The sequence below is a fragment of the Indicator indicator genome, chromosome 2 (genome assembly GCF_027791375.1).
Source record: "Indicator indicator isolate 239-I01 chromosome 2, UM_Iind_1.1, whole genome shotgun sequence".
In the NCBI taxonomy this organism is placed as follows: Eukaryota; Metazoa; Chordata; class Aves; order Piciformes; family Indicatoridae; genus Indicator; species Indicator indicator.
The window spans coordinates 40,178,722-40,199,185 of record NC_072011.1 but is presented as its reverse complement, the minus strand read 5'-3'; the positions used below and the strand labels follow the sequence as shown (position 1 = coordinate 40,199,185).

At 40.9% G+C, this 20,464-nt stretch overlaps 1 protein-coding gene across 1 annotated transcript in view; it reads right to left on the bottom strand.

Annotated features, from left to right (window-relative positions):
• Positions 1-719: 719 nt before the first annotated feature.
• The window catches only part of BIRC6 (baculoviral IAP repeat containing 6), a 179,943-nt gene continuing 160,198 nt past the window's right edge, over positions 720-20,464 (bottom strand). The window contains exons 68-74 of the mRNA XM_054394854.1: positions 19,953-20,063; positions 18,591-18,808; positions 17,719-17,880; positions 15,058-15,135; positions 11,085-11,273; positions 3,127-3,261; positions 720-1,809 (exon numbers count right to left, since the gene is read on the bottom strand). Coding sequence (XP_054250829.1) covers positions 1,630-1,809; positions 3,127-3,261; positions 11,085-11,273; positions 15,058-15,135; positions 17,719-17,880; positions 18,591-18,808; positions 19,953-20,063 — 1,073 coding nt within the window. The 3' untranslated portion in view covers positions 720-1,629. The remainder of the gene's footprint in view (positions 1,810-3,126; positions 3,262-11,084; positions 11,274-15,057; positions 15,136-17,718; positions 17,881-18,590; positions 18,809-19,952; positions 20,064-20,464) is intronic.

Below are 20,464 nucleotides of genomic sequence, written 5' to 3'. Positions count from 1 at the left end.
AAAGGCTATGCTCCTGTAGGCAGATAGTTCAAGCACTGAACGAAGAGCTCTAATGGAAGCCACTAACTCCAACACAGCTGGAAATTTGCAGGTAATTTTCCTTTTGGAGCCTTTACAAGAATATCACAGTCATTTTGTACAGGAACAGAAGGGAAGTAAGCATCCATCCAGAAAAATGTGCTGTTTTAACACTGAAGTTCCAACACTTGGACTATGTGGCATAAGCTCTTAATTTCACACATTAACTGAGAGCTCTGGCACAGAGCAGCTTGTTTTGCTCTTTGATGAAGGATCCCCTAAAGTGATGCGGGCATGCCTACGTGGTTATTTTGAGACGAATGTACACTCAGGACAAGCCTTGGATTAACACAACATATCCATGCAACAGAAACAGTTTACTTCAAACTTTGTTCACTGTCAGCGTAAGAACACAGCCTCAGTTGGTGCCATTTTTAATGATTAGAAACAATACATTGGAAAATAAAAAGTGAAAAAGTTCCAGCATGATACTTATAAACAAAGAACAAATAGAAAACAAAAAAGCTTCGGTGTTGACTGATTTATACTATTTATAACACAACAGATCATTAGTCTGAGGTGATACCAGTAATAACTTTTTAGTCCTTCAATGACTGGTTGAAAATTTTGAAGAGTGATAGCAATGCATGTTATGTTAAAAGCAAAACCTGATTATTAAATCAAGAAAATCCTTTACCCTTTTTAGAGATCCATGGGTGCAAGTACAAAGTTGGAAATAAATCTATACAGAATGTTAATGTCCTGCATGGCATGCCATCAAGTCCCTGTCAGCATTTAAAGAGCACAGTTGATCATGTACAAATCAGACATTTCAACCAAAAAGAGGCTTTGTTCCAAAAGAGCCCTTAAGAAATTTAGAATACTGTTAGCTTGCATAAAATAGCCAAACCAAAGATGAATTCAGAAGTCCAAATTTTGGCATGAGGTAAAACCATGTGCATTTATTTCATCTGCATTTTAGAATTAATAAGCATAACATTAAACATGTTGACTGTAATGAATTCAGTCATACAAGTGCAAGTCTTCAGCTAGAATGTATTTTATGGCAGTTTATTTAAAAAAATGTACCAGTAAATCATAAAAGAGGGATCATGTCCATTTAACGTTTATTGAAGTATACAGGAGGTTTTGTTTAGAATCAAATATGAGCATGAATATGGCCAAACATAAAATCTATCAAATTCAGTGAAAATTTTCTGACTTTAAATAGGAGCTGTAAGAATGACCAATATATATTCTTTGTTACAACCGCCCTCACTCTACAAGTAAAAAAAAATAATAAACATTCAGTAAACATTCTTTCCTAAGGTAGTTTCCCTTATATATCAGTGATTTATCCATTTCTTGTATACATAACTTTTTCAACATACCAATCAGTGGTTCTCACAATTGAAAAATAAAAGCACAAAAAAGTTTACACTCTTGTACAGGTAAATAAAAGATCATCTTGAATTAAACTGTATATCCTTAAGGGCATAGTATAGTTTCAATTTCATTACCTATTACATAATTAGCTTCTTACATACAAATATTGACATATTTGGCTTGTGCTTCAAAGCCTTGTTTCTAGAAAGTCCATGTCAATGCAACTCATAACTTGAAATCAGTAGGGATATCTTTACTGCTGCTGGGTTTAACCTGTTCGTGCAACATCATCTCTTCTGAACTTGTTGTGGCACTGCATTTTTCTGTGGAGTTGTCAGTGTCTGGATCCAGTCCCTCAGGACAGGGAAGCTTTAGGAGTTCTTCCCGCAGCTGAGCTGTATGACGCTGAATATAGAAAAAGAGGTCAGTGTGGAAGACCACAGCTAAAACAACACTTCACAATGTTAGACAACATAAGGCAAAAAAAGTATTAAGTAGAGAAGACTGAAGAGACTCCCCTCTAAGGCTTGGCACTTTCCTTGTAGTGACTTGTGGAGGAGTGGCTGAGGGAGCTGGGGTTGTTTAGCCTGGAGAAGAGGAGGCTCAGGGGAGACCTTATTGCTGTCTACAGCTACCTGAAGAGTGGCTGTAGCCAGGTGGGGGTCAGCCTCTTCTCCCAGGCAACCAGCAACAGAACAAGAGGACACAGTCTCAAACTGTGCAGAGGGAAGTTTAAGCTTGATCTTAGAAAGAAGAAGTTCTTCACAGAAGGAGTGATTGCCCATTGGAATGGGCTACCCAGGGAGGTGGTGGGGTCGACATCCTTGGAGGTGTTTAAGAAGAGAGTGGATGAGGCACTTAGTGCCATGGTCTAGTTGTTTAGTTAGGGTTGGGTGATCGGTTGGACTTGATGATCTTGGAGGTCACTTCCAACCTGGTTGATTCTGTGACCAGATTATGAGCAAGCACTGCTACAGGCAAATTAAAGACAGTGAATAGAACTGCAGGAAACGAGTGCATCAGCCTAAATGCTGCACTGTTTATCTTGAGCTATATTCTGTGATTGCAACAGAAACTGGCTTGGACTAGATAGGTCATACAATCATGTTAATTTATAAAGAGTTCATGATGAGATCTGTTACAGAGACAGATATACAGAGGTCTGTATACTTACTGCAGTATATAGTAATTAATAGTACCTTCCTTTTGCTGATTAGCCACAAAAAGAGCAGACAAGGCTAGCGATAGAAAACAAAGCCTTTTTAAATTTTTTTTTTCTCCTCAGGGGAGGGTGATACACTTTATAAAATGGTTATACTGCTGTTAAAAGTTAAGATAGTGTATAAATAATTGAATTGGGCCGCAGTTCAATAACTGTGCTTGTTCATTCAAAAAGCTTGTTTTCTGGCAAGGAATTGGTTGCAGTACTTCATCATAATTCTCCCACCTTGAGAGAGAAAAAAAAAACACTGTATCTTATGTAACTACCTACAGGAAAATAAGCAGGGCAGGTGCTAAAGGAAAAATCTAACTTGAAGAAAAAAATTACTGAGGAAGTGAAACTTTACTTCTTGACAATTAGGAAACCCAGGTTTTTTGTGTGTTTTAAAGTTGCTGGCATTTTCTGCTACTGTTATTATCAAAAACTCAGCTGTGGAGCAATTTAATTGCCATTCGTCATCTTTGCATTAAAGAACATACGATTATAAAAGAAAGTCTCACCTTTAGAGCTGCTGCATGGTGGGACATAGTCCTGCCTACCCGTTTGTCACTGCTGTACTGCTGTATGTCTGCTATCCACTCCTCACACTGAGCCATGATCTCCACTCTTTTCAAGTAAAAATGTTTGTGGATGACCTGCAAGAAAACATCCCAAATCAAAGAACAGTCTTCATTGCCTAAGAACCATATACTTCAACAATACAAAATGTGGAAGACCCTTACACATCTAACTGGATATAATTAAGTATGAAGGTAATTCAGCATTGAACCAGGTTGGAGGTCAGCTGTGGAACTTGGAGATTTCCATGACCCAACTGGAAAAATCCTGAAGAACCTGGTCTGAATTCAGCTGATCCTGTTTTGAAGAGGTGGATGGCCTGAACTTCTCTTCCAGTCACTATGAACTGATGATTGAAGTGCAGCCTGCCATTTCAGCATTTGCTTGTGTTATCTGGGTGAAGGGCAAATTGAGTGCCAGAAATCCAGTTCACAGCAGGAAAAAGAAAAAGTAAGAGTAGACTATTGGACACGTTATTCAGCTCAAAGGTGATCTTAATATGCTGTATGCAGGCACTATGTATGGACACTTATTTTTGCACAGAGGCAAGATTACAGAGATACATTTACTACTGCTTCCACAGTTCTGTTTTAGTAAAGAAGTGCAGGCAGGAAACATGTCTTCCCCTATCACTAACCACTTGCTGCCTGAACAAAAAACAAGCAGAAACACTGCCAGCAGTATGAGTATTGGAACATAACATGCTTCTCCATGCTGTGGAAAAGATGCAACCACATTTACATGTCCTAGGCAGAGGCACTGCCACTGGGGACACTAGAATTCCCAGGCAATAGTTGAATTGCCTAGTTTGAGTAGAAACCAGTATTTGATAGCACAGTCATTTTGGTATTTCTGTACAGATTTGAGTTTAAAAAAAAAAACCAACCAATCAACCCTTGAAGTTGCAAAACTCTGCTTAGAGTTGGCTTTGTCTTAAACTGATTTCTAAAACTCTGCCTGCTTAAAAAACAATAAAATCAAATACATTTTACTGAACACAGAGAGTTCTTTGCACTATTGCAACATAATTGACAAAATCATCTTTCCCTTTAGGGGGTTTGATAATACAGCTATCTGTCTAAAGAGAAACTGCATACTGAAAACATAATTGACTTCAGTTCTGGACACATTCCTTATATCCATAATGGAGCTTGGAAGAACTCCCAAAGACTGGAATTTAGATCTCCTGAGACTACCTGTCATTTGAAACACTGAAGGGAAGACAGCTCAGATTTGTGAAGACAAAAGATTTTAGATAAAAGATATATACATTTTCTTAGACCGCAGTTTTCAGGATGCCTTTGCATTTATGTTACTGAATGGTCACCACTGCTAAGGTTCTTAACGCAACCCTAAAAACCCCCTAGGTTTGTTTACAACAAGCTAGTCTCAGAGAAGCGATCAGATAGTTTGTACAAGAGATGCGTTTTTCATTTGGATGGGACCATAGACTGAATCTTGCTTGCATCCAAAATTCTGCTATTGCATCCCAGAAAAATGTCATGCTTTCCGGTGCAGTCTCTCCATTTTTTGGTATGTGAAGAAAGACACATGACACTTTACATAGTGACAGGGAATATGTACTCAGAGAAGTTGAGAGTAGTTCTCACATTGTACAAGTTGATAAGGCACTGGGTAGGACTCCAAGGTTAAAACAAGTATGATTACAATTTTAACTATCTTAGCTTCAAACTTCTCCTTACAGAAGCAGGCTATCAAAACTTCAAATTTCTACGCCGAATCTCAAGAATTTCATCATACTGTCCTAAAGACCAACACTCAGGGAAACACTGAAAACTGTATCTTGGGAAATAAGGAAACCTTCAGTTTCCTAAACCAGAACAGAATGACTTGGGTGCAAAGTATTTAAGTGTTGGCCGGTTCTCTTCTGCGCAGCGTAACACTTGCCTGTTCACAGGTAACAAAACCTAAGCTGCAGAGTAAGCACAATATTGCTGAGCTTCTTTTGAAAAGCACAATAACAGCAACTGGGAGTCATTTACCAAGCACTTCAATGTTGCATATCCTTCATCTCTCTACATGTGAAAAGCAAGTTGGAACACAATTGTAAGGGAGCACCCACCTGATATTATCTTCAATTAATTTACACTTACTGTAATTTGAGAACTTTTTTTGGCAAAAAGTGAAAATTGTCACATTTCGCTAGAAAATAAGGATCTACTAGAAGAGGTTATTTGATTATATGTCACATATTATCTTTACCATGGTCTTCAACTTACTGAGTAAAGCATTTAAGAGGTAATTTAGAACATCCACCATGTTTCATTAGTTCTACACTAATAGTTCTACACATCCTTCTCCACCTGCATTATTTCACTCCTGTCATGCAGGTGAAGTGTCTCTGATTTCTTATTCCACAAGACACAGTAATTTTAATGGAAAAACGTTTTTGCATTCCAAAGGATGTTTTTATGGACAGCAGAGAAGGGATAGGAGACTACCCTTCACTCAGAAGCCACACAATGTGCATAATCCTAAAATAATTACGCTTTCTCAGCATTTTAGTATGCAGACAATTGAAAGCACAAGTGATGCTACAAGATGGTTCCACACCTCAATTTAAAAGAGGTAGCAGTTTTAGTAGTTAGAGTAAAATGCATTTTTCTCTATGCATTTGCTGGTAGTACCATGAGATGACTCAAGTCTGTCAAACCACTTTGCATTAATACACAGATTATCTTACTTAGCCTATCTTCTGCTCTTTTTTTCCTCGAATCCTTTACCATATATGTTCAAGTCCCTGAGATCTAATTGACCTGCTTTGAGAAAGAAGTTGGGAGTACAGCCACTGTGAGACTAAATTGTTTTATGATGCTACGAGTGAGTAAGTCTGTTTTCATAAATGTAAACAATGTGATTTTTTTCAAATCAGTTTAAGGCAGTGTGAATCCATGAAGGTTACTTTTATCAGCAGCAAGACAGTTGTTTTCAGTAACAGCTGATTTCTAGTTTAGCACAGATGCTTTCTGGATTGTTCTGTAAGTGATATTCAGACCACTCCTCTGAGCCAGCTTCTCTCTCAATAGAGGCCGGCGTGGTGTGGGCGGAGTCTCTGCTCCGGTGGCTGCTTTGAAAACCCCAGCAAGCCGAGACAGGGCAGATCTGCGATCTCAGCTCTTCCCTGCTCACCGAGGCAGGAGCAGTGCGGGAGCGGTGCCGAGAGGCACGGCACGACCCCTCCTCTGAGCCAGCTTCTCTCCCCCGAGAGGCAGGCGCGGCGTGGGCACCGTCTCCGCTGCAGGGTGGGTGTTTCACCAGCGGGAGGGGCTGAGTCATGTGGGTTTGTCCTTCAGTAAGGTCACGTGGGCAGGATCAGAGATGGTTGCAACTCGTCGTAAAAGTGTTTCCAAAAGATCTGTGTCAACCCAGACAGAGGTCCCACATAAACACGCAGGTATCCAAACTCCTGGCTGTAAGGAGTGCCAGAATCTCTCACTTCCCGAGGCAGACTGCAGGGACTACACCTGTATTTGCTGTGAGCAAGTGGGTGACCTTCTCTGTCTAGCAGCTGAGCTGAAGGAGGGAGTTGAAAGGCTGCGGACTATTAGGGAGTGTGAGAGGAAGCTGGACTGGCGGAATCAGACTCTGACATCCTTCAAACAGTCCCATCAGCCATGGAGTAGTCGGGACACTAAACACTCCCTACTCTCTTACCAGCTTCCCAAACAGAATGACTCAGAAGCTGGACAGCAATGGAGACAAATTCCTCCCAAGTGCCCCAGGCATGGTGCCCCACAAGCCACTGAACCCCCTCAGGTGCCCCTGTATAATAGATTTGCTGTTCTTAGCGAACCTGTTTCCACCAAAACCAGTGTCCAGCAAGTGGAACCATCTACCAGCAGCTATAAAACCTTACCTAGTTTATGTCGTTCAGAAGCTAGGGACAAGCAAACCTACTGTTTTCAGATCAAAACATCTGCAGTCAAGAAGAAATGCCTGGTGCTTGTCATCAGGAACTCGCTTCTGAAGGGCGTCCTATATGCAGACCTGATCCACTCTTTAGGGAAGTCTGTTGCCTACCTGGGGCCAGGGTCAAGGACGTAGTAAGAAAACTTCCTACCCTGATCCACCCAACTGACTACTACCCATTGTTGGTTTTCCAAGTAGGCAATGATGAAATTTCAAAAAGAAGTTTGAGATCAATGAAGAAGGACTTCAGAGCCCTGGGACGAATGGTTAAGGAGTCAAGAGCACAAGCAGTATTTGCTTCTGTTCCCCCACTAGCTATGCCTAATGGTGGACTAAACATGAAAATCCAGCAGATTAATGCCTGGCTGTGGGACTGGTGTCAACAGCAGGTTTTTGGGTTCTTTGATCACAGGCTACTCTACAAGACTCTAGGCCTGCTGACTATAGAAAAAGACTGCTTATCTCTGAGAGGAAAAAAATCCTGGGACAAGAACTGGCAGGGCTGATTGATAGGTCTTTAAACTAATTTCGAAGGGGGAAGGGGGAAAAATGAGCCACACTGAGGACATTCCTGGGACAATTGTGAGGCAGGGTACCAGCTCCACTGTTATCCCAGGGGCTGTAGGGGATAGTGGATTATGCAACACCCACAATGATAACAGATACTCCTCTGCTAAGTCTCTGAAGTCTCTGTATACCAATGCAAGAAGCATGGGGAATAAGCAGGATGAACTGGAAATCTGGGTGCAGTCACAGGGTTATGATCTTGTTGCAATTACAGAGACATGGTGGGACAGCTCCCATGACTGCAACGTGGTTATGGATGGCTATGTTCTTTTCAGGAAGGACAAGCTGACAAGGTGAGGTGGTGGAGTTGCTCTCTATGTGAATAAGCAACTGGAACGTGTTGAGCTCAACCCAGGGGGAGATGATAAAGGTGTTGAAAGCTTATGGGTAAGAGTGAAGGGACGTACAAACATGGATGATACAGTTGTGGGGGTTTACTACAGACCATAGAATCAGGAAGAAGCTACTGAGGAGGCCTTCTAGAGGCAGCTGGAAGTAGCCTCAAGATCAGCCTGGTGCTCCTGGGTGACTTCAACCACTCAGATATTAGTTGGAAAGATCACACAGCCAAGCACAAACAGTCCAAAAGGTTCCTGCAGTGCACTGATGACAACTTCCTCCTGCAAGCAGTTGAAGAACCAACAAGAAGTGCGATGCTGGACCTGATATTAACAAACAAAGAAGGACTGATGGTAGATGTCAAGGTTGGGGGTAATCTTGGTTGCAGCGACCACATGTTAAGAGTTTAATATCAATAGACAAAGAAGCAGGGTGATAAGTAAAATTTCAACCCTGGACTTTAAAAGGGCCAACTTTCCCCTCTTCAAGACTCAGAAATATCCAGTGGACTAGGGCTCTGGAAGGAAGGGGGGCCCAAGACAGCTGGTTGATGTTCAAACATTACGTCCTCCAAGCTCAAGAGAAATGTATTCCCTTGAAAAAAAATCAAGTAAGGCAAGCAGAAGACCTGCATGGATAAGCAAGGGACTCTTAGTAAAACTCAAAACCTCAAAGGAGGTTTACAATATGTGGAAAAAAGGACTGGTCAATTGGGAGGATTATAGAGATGTAGCCAGAGAATGCAGAGATGCAACAAGGAAAGCCAAGGCCCTCCTGGAACTGAATCTCACCAGAGGGGTGAAAGAGAACAAGAAGAGTTTTTTCAAATATATCAATGACAAAAGGAAGAGCAGGCAAAAGGTGGGCACACTGCTGAATGAGAGGGGAGATACAGTAACTGATGATGCAGAGATGGCAGAGTTGCTGAATGCCTTCTTTGCCTCAGTCTTCACTCCTAAGACCAGCCCTCAGGAACCTCAGTCTCTAGAAGCAAGGGAGCAGAACTGGAGAGATGTGGACATTCTGCTGGTCAGTCAGGACAGGGATAGAGATCTCCTATACCTTCTGAAGACACACAAATCCATGGGCCCTGATGGGGTGCATCCATGAGTGCTGAGAGAGCTGGCTGATAGTGTTGCTGAACCTCTCTCCATCATCTTTGAAAAGTCCTGGAGAACAGGAGAGTTGCCTGATGACTGGAAGAAAGCAAACGTCACTCCAGTCTTCAAAAAAGGCAAGAAGGAGGACCCAGGCAACTACAGACCAGTCAGCCTCACCTCCATCCCTGGAAAGATGATGGAGCAGCTCATCCTGGAGGTCATCTAACCACATGGAAGACAAGAAGGTTATCAGGAGTAGCCAACATGGATTTAACAAGGGGAAATCCTGTCTGACTAATCTGATAGCCTTCTATGAAGTTATGACCAAGTGGGTAGATGAGGGAAGAGCAGTGGATGTCATGTATCTTGACTTCAGTAAAACTTTTGATACAGTCTCCCATAACATCCTCATAGAAAAGCTCAGGAGATGTGGCATAGATGGTTGGTCAGTGAGGTGGATTGAAAACTGGCTCCACAACAGAGTTCAGAGGGTCATCATCAGTGGCACAGAGTCAGCTTGGAGGCCTGTGGCAAGTGGTGTCCCTCAGGGATTGGTGCTGGGTCCAGTTTTGTTCAGTATCTTTATCAACGACCTGGATGAGGGGATTGAGAGTACCCTCAGCAAGTTCACTGATGATACAAAACTGGGGGGGTTGGCTGACACCCCCTCAGGCTGTGCAGCCATCCAATGTGACCTGGACAGGCTGGAGAGCTGGGTGCAGGCAAACCTCATGAAGTTTAATCAGGACAAGTGCAGGGTCCTACAACTGGGGAGAAATAACAACAGGCACCAGTACAGGTTAGGGGCTGCCCTGCTGGAAAGCAGCTCCACAAAGAAAGACCTTGGAGTGCTGGTGGACAGCAAGTTCTCCATGGAACAACAATGTGCTCTTGTGGCCAAGAGAGCCAATGGGATCCTGGGGTGTATCAAGAAAGGTGTGTCCAGCAAGTCTAGGGAAGTTCTTCTGCCTCTCTACTCTGCCCTGGTGAGACCACACCTGCAATACTGTGTCCAGTTTTGGGCTCCCCAGTTCAAGAGAGACAGAGACCTGCTGAAAAGAATCCAACAAAGAGCCACGAGGATGATTAGGGGACTTGAGCATCTCCTCTATGAAGAGAGACTGAGAGCCCTGGGGCTGTTTAGTCTTGAGAAGACTGAGAGGGGATCTGATCAATGTCTATAAATATCTGAGGGGTGGGTGTCAGGAGGAGGGGGCCAGGCTCTTTTCAGTGGTTCACAGTGATAGGACAAGGAACAATGGGTTCAAACTAGAACATAGAAGATTTCACCTCAACATGAGGAGAAACTTCTTCACAGTGAGGGTGACGGAGCACTGGAACAGGCTCCCCAGGGGGGTTGTGGAGTCTCCTTCTCTGGAGACTTTCAAAACCCACCTGGATGTGTTCCTATGTGGACTATCCTAAGTGATCCTGCTCTGGCAGGGGGGTTGGACCTGATCATCTCTTGAGGTCCCTTCCAACCTCTGATATACTGATGGACTGTGGTATTTGTTTTCAAATCTATCCAATTTGCAATGGTTTGGTGTATCCAAAGTGCTTCCTAATACTTGCTTCAAATTTGTATTTCTTGAAAGAGATACTTCCTGTTATCCATGCTAACAAAAGCCGAGTGCTCATTTGTAGGGATAAGCAACAGTTTTTACATGAGATGTAGAAGGTACCATCTTGTATTAAGAATGAGCCAAGGTATAGGAATTGTGTTTCATCAAATTGTTGCACAAACCCTCCTTGCAGGTCAGTCCCAGAAAAGAATCCCAGGAAGTCAGGAGCATCCTTATCCACTTCAGTCTCTAGAGCCAGTAGCCAGTTGCCCCAGGAAATAAGAAGGCAGCTAAACCCATCATCTTTTGCAATGCATGATGCTTCCAAATATTTGCATTATTCTTAATACTCAAATAAAATGAACAATAATCAGGATATTTACAGCATTTCACAAAACCTACCTCCTTAAAACATGGCAGTGGATTTCTGATTTGTTCAAGCATTGCCCACTTGACTGTTGCCTGTCGAATATTTCCATCATACTCTCTGGAGCTCTGGGTACCACTTGGAGTTCCTCGTGATCGTTCATAACCCGGTTCATTGAAATATGGTTCTGCCACCAGTATTAGGGATTGGACAGATACTAACACCTGTTAAGCAAAGAAACTAAGTATTAAAATTGTGCTAGCCACTTGTTTGTACAAATACACAGTTTTACTTACCTTGTATGCAAACCCACTTCTATGGCAAAGTACTGTCATTTGTAATAGAGGCCATGTGCAAGTAGGCAATGTCCATGCTTTCAAACCAAAACTGTTACTACACATAATAACCATTATTCCTATGATTGTGTCCTATGACCGAGAAAATGAGAAATACACGGTAAAAAAATGATGAAAATAAAAATGTAAGTAGATGTTTAAATGAAGAGATGTCTTGTTGCACCCTTCTGAGAAAGAAAGTATGTTTATTTGACAAGATCTCAGTCAAAATTCTTGAACTTCTCCCTGTGGCTGAACTTACTAATTCTTCTAGTTCTGAACTCAGTGGAAAAGGAACAACAGAGGTGAAATGCAAACCACTGAGTTAATTGTTGTACTCTCCCATTTTTCTTCCAAGTGCATTACACTGATTTACATACATTTTTAGCTCTTCAGTTATGGATTTTACATTTAACACTCTGAGTCATATGCCATTAAGACAAAACCTCAGTACTTCTCTTGTGATAAGAGAGGAAAAAAAAAGTTTTCAGTACTGTATTAACAAAGAACCAGCTAATCAGTGATAAAGAAATGGCAGCTTTCCCCCTTTCAATTTTACTATTAAGTACATATGGGAATAGATGCTTAAATACATACAAGGCATCTAAGTATACACACAAATATTCCTAACATAAACCAAAGAATTCAAAAGATATGTGGTGCTCATAGGAACCCAAATGTATGTACAGCATACTCATGATTTGATGGCTTGTTAATTTTTCCAATATTAGAATGCTTGCCCATGTCAGCTTGTTCTACTTAATCAAAACTACATTATGTGCAAAAATGTTGTTCTCTAAGTATAAAGATATCATTGACTGTATTTTTTAAAATTTAAATGAAGGATAGGTTTGTCTTATGTACTTAGGATCAACTGCAATAAGAATTTTAGAGATGACAATTCTATGACACAAACCTAGTTTCAGAACTGTAAAAAAAAATTAAAGAAAGGTGATTTGAACACTACCATTGTGTCAAACATTGTAAAACTGATTAGATGCTACATTTCAAAGAATGGCATACTTATTCACTGCACTAGATTCAAAACTTCAGGGCAGCTGTTTCTAGAACTGACTCCCCTCTCAGCCTAGATAGAGTTTAAAGCTTGGAGCCATCCCCTAATTTAGCAGCCCAGTTTGTGAAGACAACTGTCCACCTTATATTGGGAAAAGCCAAACACACAATTTACATCAGATAGAAACCATGGCAGTAACAATTCAAGACTTTAGGTCTTTCACAGTGCAAAGCCCCAACAACTAGGTAGCTGTGCTTTGTGATTAAACATGACATACTTCTAAGAGTTTATTGTGTAGCAATGCCAGCACAAAAGTGTTCCAGCTTCCTAAACTCTCTGCAGTGTGTACTCAGTCCATGCCAAACCAGTAACCTCTCGTCACAGCAACAGCCCAAGAATCACTTGAAAGTTGCAGGTTAATCTCACCTCACAGGAATGCATCCATACTCTTTTTCATGCCATAACACAATCTGCTTGTAGTCATGCTTTAACCACTGCACGGAAGTGCAACCTAGGGCAACTAAGTCTTTATCCTGATGGATAGGGCAGTGGGAAATGTGAAGTAGCATCCCCCACCTGTTGGGCTGAGAAGGAAAACTAAGCAAGTATTTCTGTTTCTTGGGCAGGTGCTCCAGCTAGGTACTGTTACATGTCACATTCTCTCCAGTGTCTGCCATGCTCTGAACTAGAAGCAGCCACAGCTATTTTGTGTTAAACATAAAAATCAAAATACTATGTAAGGAACTGCAACTTCAATCTCAAAATCGTAACTGTCTCTTGAAAGGAGAGGGAATGTTATTACCCCAAGGAATCTCCAGGGATGGAAATTCCACAGTCGCTCTTGGACACCTGTCCTAGCATTTCATCACCCTCAAAGTGAAACAGTTCTTCCTAGTATTTAATCAAAATTTCCCATTTCTCATCTTGTGTCAGTTGGTACTTGTCCTAGTGCTCTGCATCTTTAAGAGGTGTCTGGCTCCACCTTCTCTGTACCTTCACCAAGACAGATCTCTTTGCCACTGGACCAGCCAGTTTTTCACCCGCTTATAATCCACATCTTACCAATTTAGCTACAAGGGTACTAAAAGAGACTGAATCAGTGATCTTGATGAAGTCAAAGTAAATTACATCCACTGCTCTCCCTTTATGTGGAGCCAGTCACCTCACTGTAGAAGGCATGCAGGCTATGCAGGCACTATTCACCCCCAGTAAATCCATGCTGGCTGTTTGCTGTCTTTATCTTGTCTTTCCTGTACTTGAAAATAGCTTTCAGATTTGCTCTATCATCTTCCCAAGGACTTGGGTGTTGCTGACCAGCCTGCAGTTATCCCCAGATCCTCCTTCTTGCCTGTCTAGAAGTTGTCTAGAAGTGAGATTTGCCAGTAAGCTCCCTTGGTTGTTATGACCTTTCAAAGACAAGAGCTAGTGGCTTTGCAGTGACATACTCTGGCTCCCTCAGCACCCCTGTATGCTTGAGACTTGGTTCTATGAACCACTGGGTCCAATCAGCCCAAATACTCTTCCTCTACTGTGGGTACCTCCTCTTCTCACAGACCTATCTACTAAGGGCTCAGGACCATGGAAAGCAAACCTCACCCCTAAAGAATTAGGCAGAGATGACCTCTGGATTTTCTATGTCCTTGCCAGTAGGTTCCCTGCCCCACTGAGCAGTAGAAAAGCCTAAAGCAAATGTGTTCTTTTGCTGCTAACCCTCTTGGTCATTCTCAACACCAACCTTACTTTGGTTTTCTTCATTTTTCTCCTGAATGCTTGGCCAAAGTATTTATTTCTAATGAATAGCCCATCCCCTTCTTGCAGTTCAGCTTAGGCAGGAGTTCTTTGTTCAGCCCCTGGAATAGACCATTCCTGAATGTCCAGGAGACTGATCAACCAGCTCTCTGAGGCCCATTCCTGAACAAGCTGAAATCTGTCCTGCTGAAGGCCGGAACTGAAGATCTACTATGCTGAAACAGGAACCGTATAGTCTTTCAGGATTTAGAACAGAAGTGTACCCTGTGCTGTACAATAATTATTCCAAGGAAGGAATAAATTCAGAAAATGCCATAGGCAATAAGCCATTGCAATCTTTACTTTTATTTTACATGCTTTTTAGTCAGTGCATTTCTATGACATAAAGCTGAAATTTTTAATGGCTGTATGTCCTCCTAATAAATTCCAGCCTAACTGTAGGTATGCTGTGTTCAATAACACTTTACCTCCCTTCAGGTTTATTTCCCCGTTCAGCTGCTGGTAGACTTTAGAGGAGTAGCTTTACAGTTGGTACTAGTGTACTGCACTTCCTCATTTCTCATAATGTGGAACCTACTCTGTTTCAAAGAGTCCAAGGAAGAGATACTATCTTCCAGTTTCTTGAAATAATGCAAAGTCCAAGCAGTGCAGGAATGAGCTACACACATGAACAGCCACTCTTGAAGACAAGATCAGTAGAAATATTGTTGTAAAGAGCACTCTGAGGAACTTGTCTGCTCTAGGGTGTTTCTTTTCTTGTGTTCCAAGGATTCTTTCTGGGCATTTACCTTATGCTTACTTGAGAAAGAAAATTCTAGTTTAAAAGCCCTAGAACAAGAATCCTTAGGTTCGACAGGTTACTCAGTAGTCCTAAATTACATCTACTGAAGAGAAAGAGGAAATGCTCACCTGCAAAAAACTTGATGTTTGGGGATTCCATTTCTCTTCTGGCCTCCCATGCCATGTGTTAAGTATGCTTAAACATACCTGGAAAGGTGACAATGCCACAGACAAACATTATGATGAAATTTGTCTGTTTGGCCAGATGTTAACATTACATGCAAACTTTTCAATTTTTACAGACTTCTGTATAACTGCATTCTAAAAGGAAAATTTGTTTCCTGTGAAAGTAATTTGAAATAAAGGCAGCTAAAACTAACATGGATAAGCATATTAATAAATGAACAAGGAAAGGCTGATTATTTTTACCAAGGAAAACCTGCAGGTTCTAGTGGCTCAAAACAAATTATGAATCTGACTCTTTCCTTTCCTCTTTAAATACTGTTCTAACATGTCCTTTCATAGTTTTTAATGTCATCACTGCTTAAGCACATGAAAGGTGGTTTCTGTCTCACAGACTATCCAGGAATTGAAAACATTTCTTAGTGTCTACAACTGATTTGGTCTTTATGGAGTTCTTGAACCTTATCACAAAATGAAGTAATCAGTTAGGGAACACAGAGAGGCAAGATAAACAGGAGAAAATTAGGGGCGAATGTTTGCCAAGACTTAATGCTAGGCAAAGAAAAAAGGAAATGAGGTCACCGGTATGAATGACATTCTACAGCCATGCTGCTGCGTAAATACTGGCAGGGTGGTCAGGCCCAAACAGTGGTGCTGACTGGAGTTAAATCCAGTTGGTGACTGGTCACAAGTCGTGTTCCCCAGGGCTCAGTAGTGGGGCCAGTTCAGTGTCTTTATCAGTCATCTGGATGAGGGGATTGAGTGCACCTTCAGTAAGTTTGCAAATGACACTAAGCTGAGAGGGAGTGTTGATCTGCTTGAGAGTAAAAAGGCTCTGCAAAGGGACCTCGACAGGCTGGACTAGTGGGCTCAGGCCAGTTGTATGAGATTCAACAAGCCCAACTGCTGGGTCCTGCACTTGGGTCACAACCACCCTATGCAATACTACAGGCTTGGGGAAGAGCAGCTGGAAAGCTGCCCAGCAGAAAAGGGTGTGCTGGTTCACAGCCATCTGAAAGTGAGCCAGCAGTGTGCTCATGTGGCCAAGAAAGCTAAGAGCATCCTGGCCTGTATCAGGAATAGTGTGGCCAGAAGAACTAGGGAAGTGATTGTGCCCCTGTACTTGGCACTGATGAGGCCATACCTCAAATACTGTGCTCAGTTTTGGGGTCCTCACTACAAGAAAGACATTGAGGTGCTGGAGTGGGTTCAGAGAAGGGCAATGAAACTGGTGAAGGGTCTGGAGAACAGGTGTTATTAGGAGTAGCTGAGGGAACCGGGGTTGTTTAGTCTGGAAAAAAGGAAGCTGAGGGGAGACCTCACTGCTCTCTACAACTATCTGAAAGGAGGCTGTAGTGAGGTGGGTGTTAGTCTCTTCTCCACAGTAACAAGGGGTAAGATGACAGGAAATGGACTCAAGTTGCACCAAGGGAGGTTTAGGTTGGATATTAGAAGAGACCTCTTTACTGAAATGGTTATCAAACTGGGATAGGTTCCCCACAGAGGTGGTTGGAATCCTCATCCCTCTAAGTGTTCAGAAGATATACAGATGTGCTGCTAAGGGACATGGTTTAGGACCAGCTTTGGTAAAGATAATGGTTGGACTTAATGGTCTTTTCCCAACCACTATATTCTATGATTCTGGGATTCTATAAGAGGAAAAAAAAACTCCACTCCAGGTCTAGTACTGGAAAGGAGTATTATAGCTTGTGAAAATAGGGAGCACAGGGAACCCATGAGTGACACGGGAATAAGGGAAAAACATTAACCTATGGATGAAGTGTTTACACCAAAATAAAAAGATGAAGGACTGCCATAGTGCTACAGCCAAAGCCATTTTGTGGGTGGAAATATACACATGGTCATCTCTATAGCTCTAAAGAGGATTTCATGTGTGCGGATTTTTAATGTAAGCTGCATCTCCCTGATATGCACTTGACTTCTCCTTAGCTTTTTGGAGCCTTTAGAATGAGCCACAACATGCCAAATACTTGGGGGAAGGAAAGGGGAAAGTGTGTTTAACTTTTAAATTTATTTCCAAAAGCTTCACTGTTTTTCTTCCTTGAGAAAAATGTCATGAAGTCCATACTTCAAAATTACTTTTTTTTTAAATAAAGAATATAAAGGTTGAGGAAAGTCTTTATCTTCCCTCAAGAAAAAGACCTTTTGAATGGAAAAATGAGAGATAAGTCACTTGGCAAAAGCATTCAGTTGCAGCTAATATGAAGCACACTTTGTCCATGGAAGGGATCCTGAGTATTTCAGCTAGCCAAAATAAATTTCTGCCTGGTTTATTTAGCTAAGAAGGTGGAAAAGAACATTTTTCTAGGTCAAAATTACTTGCTATTTGGTCCAATCCAGCTCACAAAGGCTCAGGGCGGGGGGACAAAAGAAAAAAAAAAAAAGAAATTGCCAAGATGATTCAGGAAGGAGCTTATTCAGATTTGAAACTGCCCAATTACTCATTCTTTCAGTTTTAAGGCCAGCTTTAATCAAACAGCTTCCTCCAGTACCTAGGAGCAGCTGATCATTTGATTGCAAAGGTGAAGAAGTTTCATCCATTTCACTTCCTTGTGACATCTATACACGAAAATAAAGCTGACCTACCTTGCCGTCATTGTAGAGGTTTGGATTAAATCTCACGCTGTGGCCTCCAGTTGTTTCCAGATTCACAAGTGGAGGGGAATTAGGATAGTCTTGTGGAAAATATACATCAAATTCAAAGCAACCATTTGCGTAAGGAGTGTCTGCAGGACCAGTAATGAGAACCTACCATTGTGGGGACAAAATCAAAACAAACAAAAAACAAATAAACAAACAAAAAGGAAAACCAAAACCCCACAAGTTTTCAAAAAACCCTGTGACATTTGCTACACAATTGAGATTTTATGTTGCATGAAGCACTTTATTTCCATATGCTGCTTATCAGAAAATACCATTAGACATTGTAATCATACACAAGCCATCAGTTTGTTCATTTTGATACTCTGGGCAAGTGAAGCTTTCTGCTAATGTTCATTTTTCCAGATTACAGATGGAAAGCAAAACAGGAGGAGCTAAAACTCTACCCACTGCTGGATGCTATTAATAGAATTTTTTCTTCAAACTTTGAGCCCAGAGATATTGAATGCACTTCTCCATACCTACTGCTTTTTAATCAACTGAAACGGTTCTATTCAAAGATACACTCTGACCATGAAGGAGTATTGCAATAAAACTTTTCAGTTCAGAATGAAAGGAAGAACTAACCCTGTTCTGTGAAGTTTCCCTGGTTAACACAGCATTCCTGGGGTAGATGGACTCACCCTGCCTCTCGCCAGGGAGGATCAGACTATAAAATACTACTACTTAGCTAAAGTTTGGATAGCAATTCAAGTTCACATGAAATACTTGTATTTTTTCTTAAGATTCCAGGCATGTTCTAAAACATTTATATGCCAAGGTGAAAGAAGGAAATAAAAATAACTTTGCTGCTTTACCTTCATAATGTCAAGCCGCTCCTCATCACAACGTACAAAAACGCTGGATGAAGATGAGAGAGGCAGTGAGGTTGAAAGAGTCACAGCTTCTTGAGCAAGACGGCGGGCTCTGGCAGCACTGTTGGCATCACTTGCATTTTTTACCTGAGACATGTAGTGGTAATTTACTTTAAAAACCAATTTTCCATCATCATCTTCAGAAACCATTTCAAATGTATCTAGAAGAGAGGAAAATTTTAATGCATCAAAATGACACTGAAGTAAATCATGGGTAAGTCTGGGATAAAGACTGAATATTTAAATTGGGAATTTAATTTATGTTATATTAATGAAAAAAACCAATGTATTTTGTGAGGTAAGAGTGGACATAGAAAACAAAACAGCAGAGTCCTGGGCTGGATTAATTTCTGCAGCAAATTTACAAGCTTTCATATCCCAGCTTGTCGAATATACACCATTTCTGATTTGGAAAGCTACCAGCTACTCCAGTAATATAATGATACTCATGAATACATAATAATGCTAATGAAGGAATTGGTGTGAAGCAGCGTGCCAGCTGTATTTACTCGTGTGGTGGCTGCAGTGTTATTAAAAGATTATAAAAAATTACCGTGACACGAGTTTTCTTTAATCACTCACTGTGCACAATCTGTAGCACGGCTGCCAGGGTGAAAAGTTGCCATTACAAACTTCCCTACTCCCTAATTCTTGGCATACACTCCACAAACATTTGCGAGGAAAATCCCTTAACAAATACAGCACTAGAAGTATGTGACTGCAAATGCTGTCACTGCAACTCAGAAAATACTCTTAGAAAATGTTTTTGCAATAATTTTACAGCTCTTTTTGGATGAGACACTATTTGTCCTTCGAGAAGTTTTTTTAACATGTTCTGATTATGGCCAAAATAAGCATTGAGTCCCATGATTTTTCCAATGCAATATATTGCACTCCATGAGAAGACACATGAAGCTTACTACTATTTCATTCTAAAAACCACATTTTGATCTGAATTTTATTTAATTTAAAAAATAAAGCTATATTAACAAACATATACACTGTCATATATGAGCTTTAAAATAATCTACTAACATTTCAATGTAGACTGAAAGATTCACAAATCATTTCTGGAATGAAAACATGAACACCATCATTAATTCAAGGAATCAGATGAATTCAATTAAGTGTCTGCTTAAAGTATTTCTTAGTAGTTCAAATAGGGCATAGGTTGCAAACCTGAAAATACAGACTTCTGTAGTTCTATATGTGGTCACATGTAAAAAAAGTTGCTAACTTTCGAAAATAATTAGGGATTCAGTATTTGCTTTTCAAAACCACAAAAATTCACATTTCTCAACCTACCAAACTGGAGTTTTTTCATGACAGCCACATACTTTTCTTCAAGAGACCGTAAAACAGACAAAGGCTTGGGCTTCACAGCAGCCTTTTTGGAGTATTCAGCCATCTTCTTTTCTGTTATATAAAACATGATGATTGATTGTAGTTAACCATGTAATTTTGGGGATTTTTAACTTTAAATGACATTTAATGGTTACACTGTTTGGAGAGAAGTCTCGAATCTTGGATTGCTCTCAACACAAATCTGGTTTTCTCACTACCATTTAATTACCTGAACAGCTCGAAGTAAATAAAGGTCACAATCTCAGCTCAGAAATAATTCATGCCTGCTGCTACTATGAATAATCTGTTACTGCTTTTTCTGCTTTATTTATTTTTTTAAATATAAAATAGGAAGTTTGACATTTGCTTGTGTGAATGGACACTTGCACATGTATTCCTGATACACTCTCCAAAAGCAGGAGATGATTATGCACTGCTTTTTAAGATCCACTCCTCTAATTAAGCTATTTAAT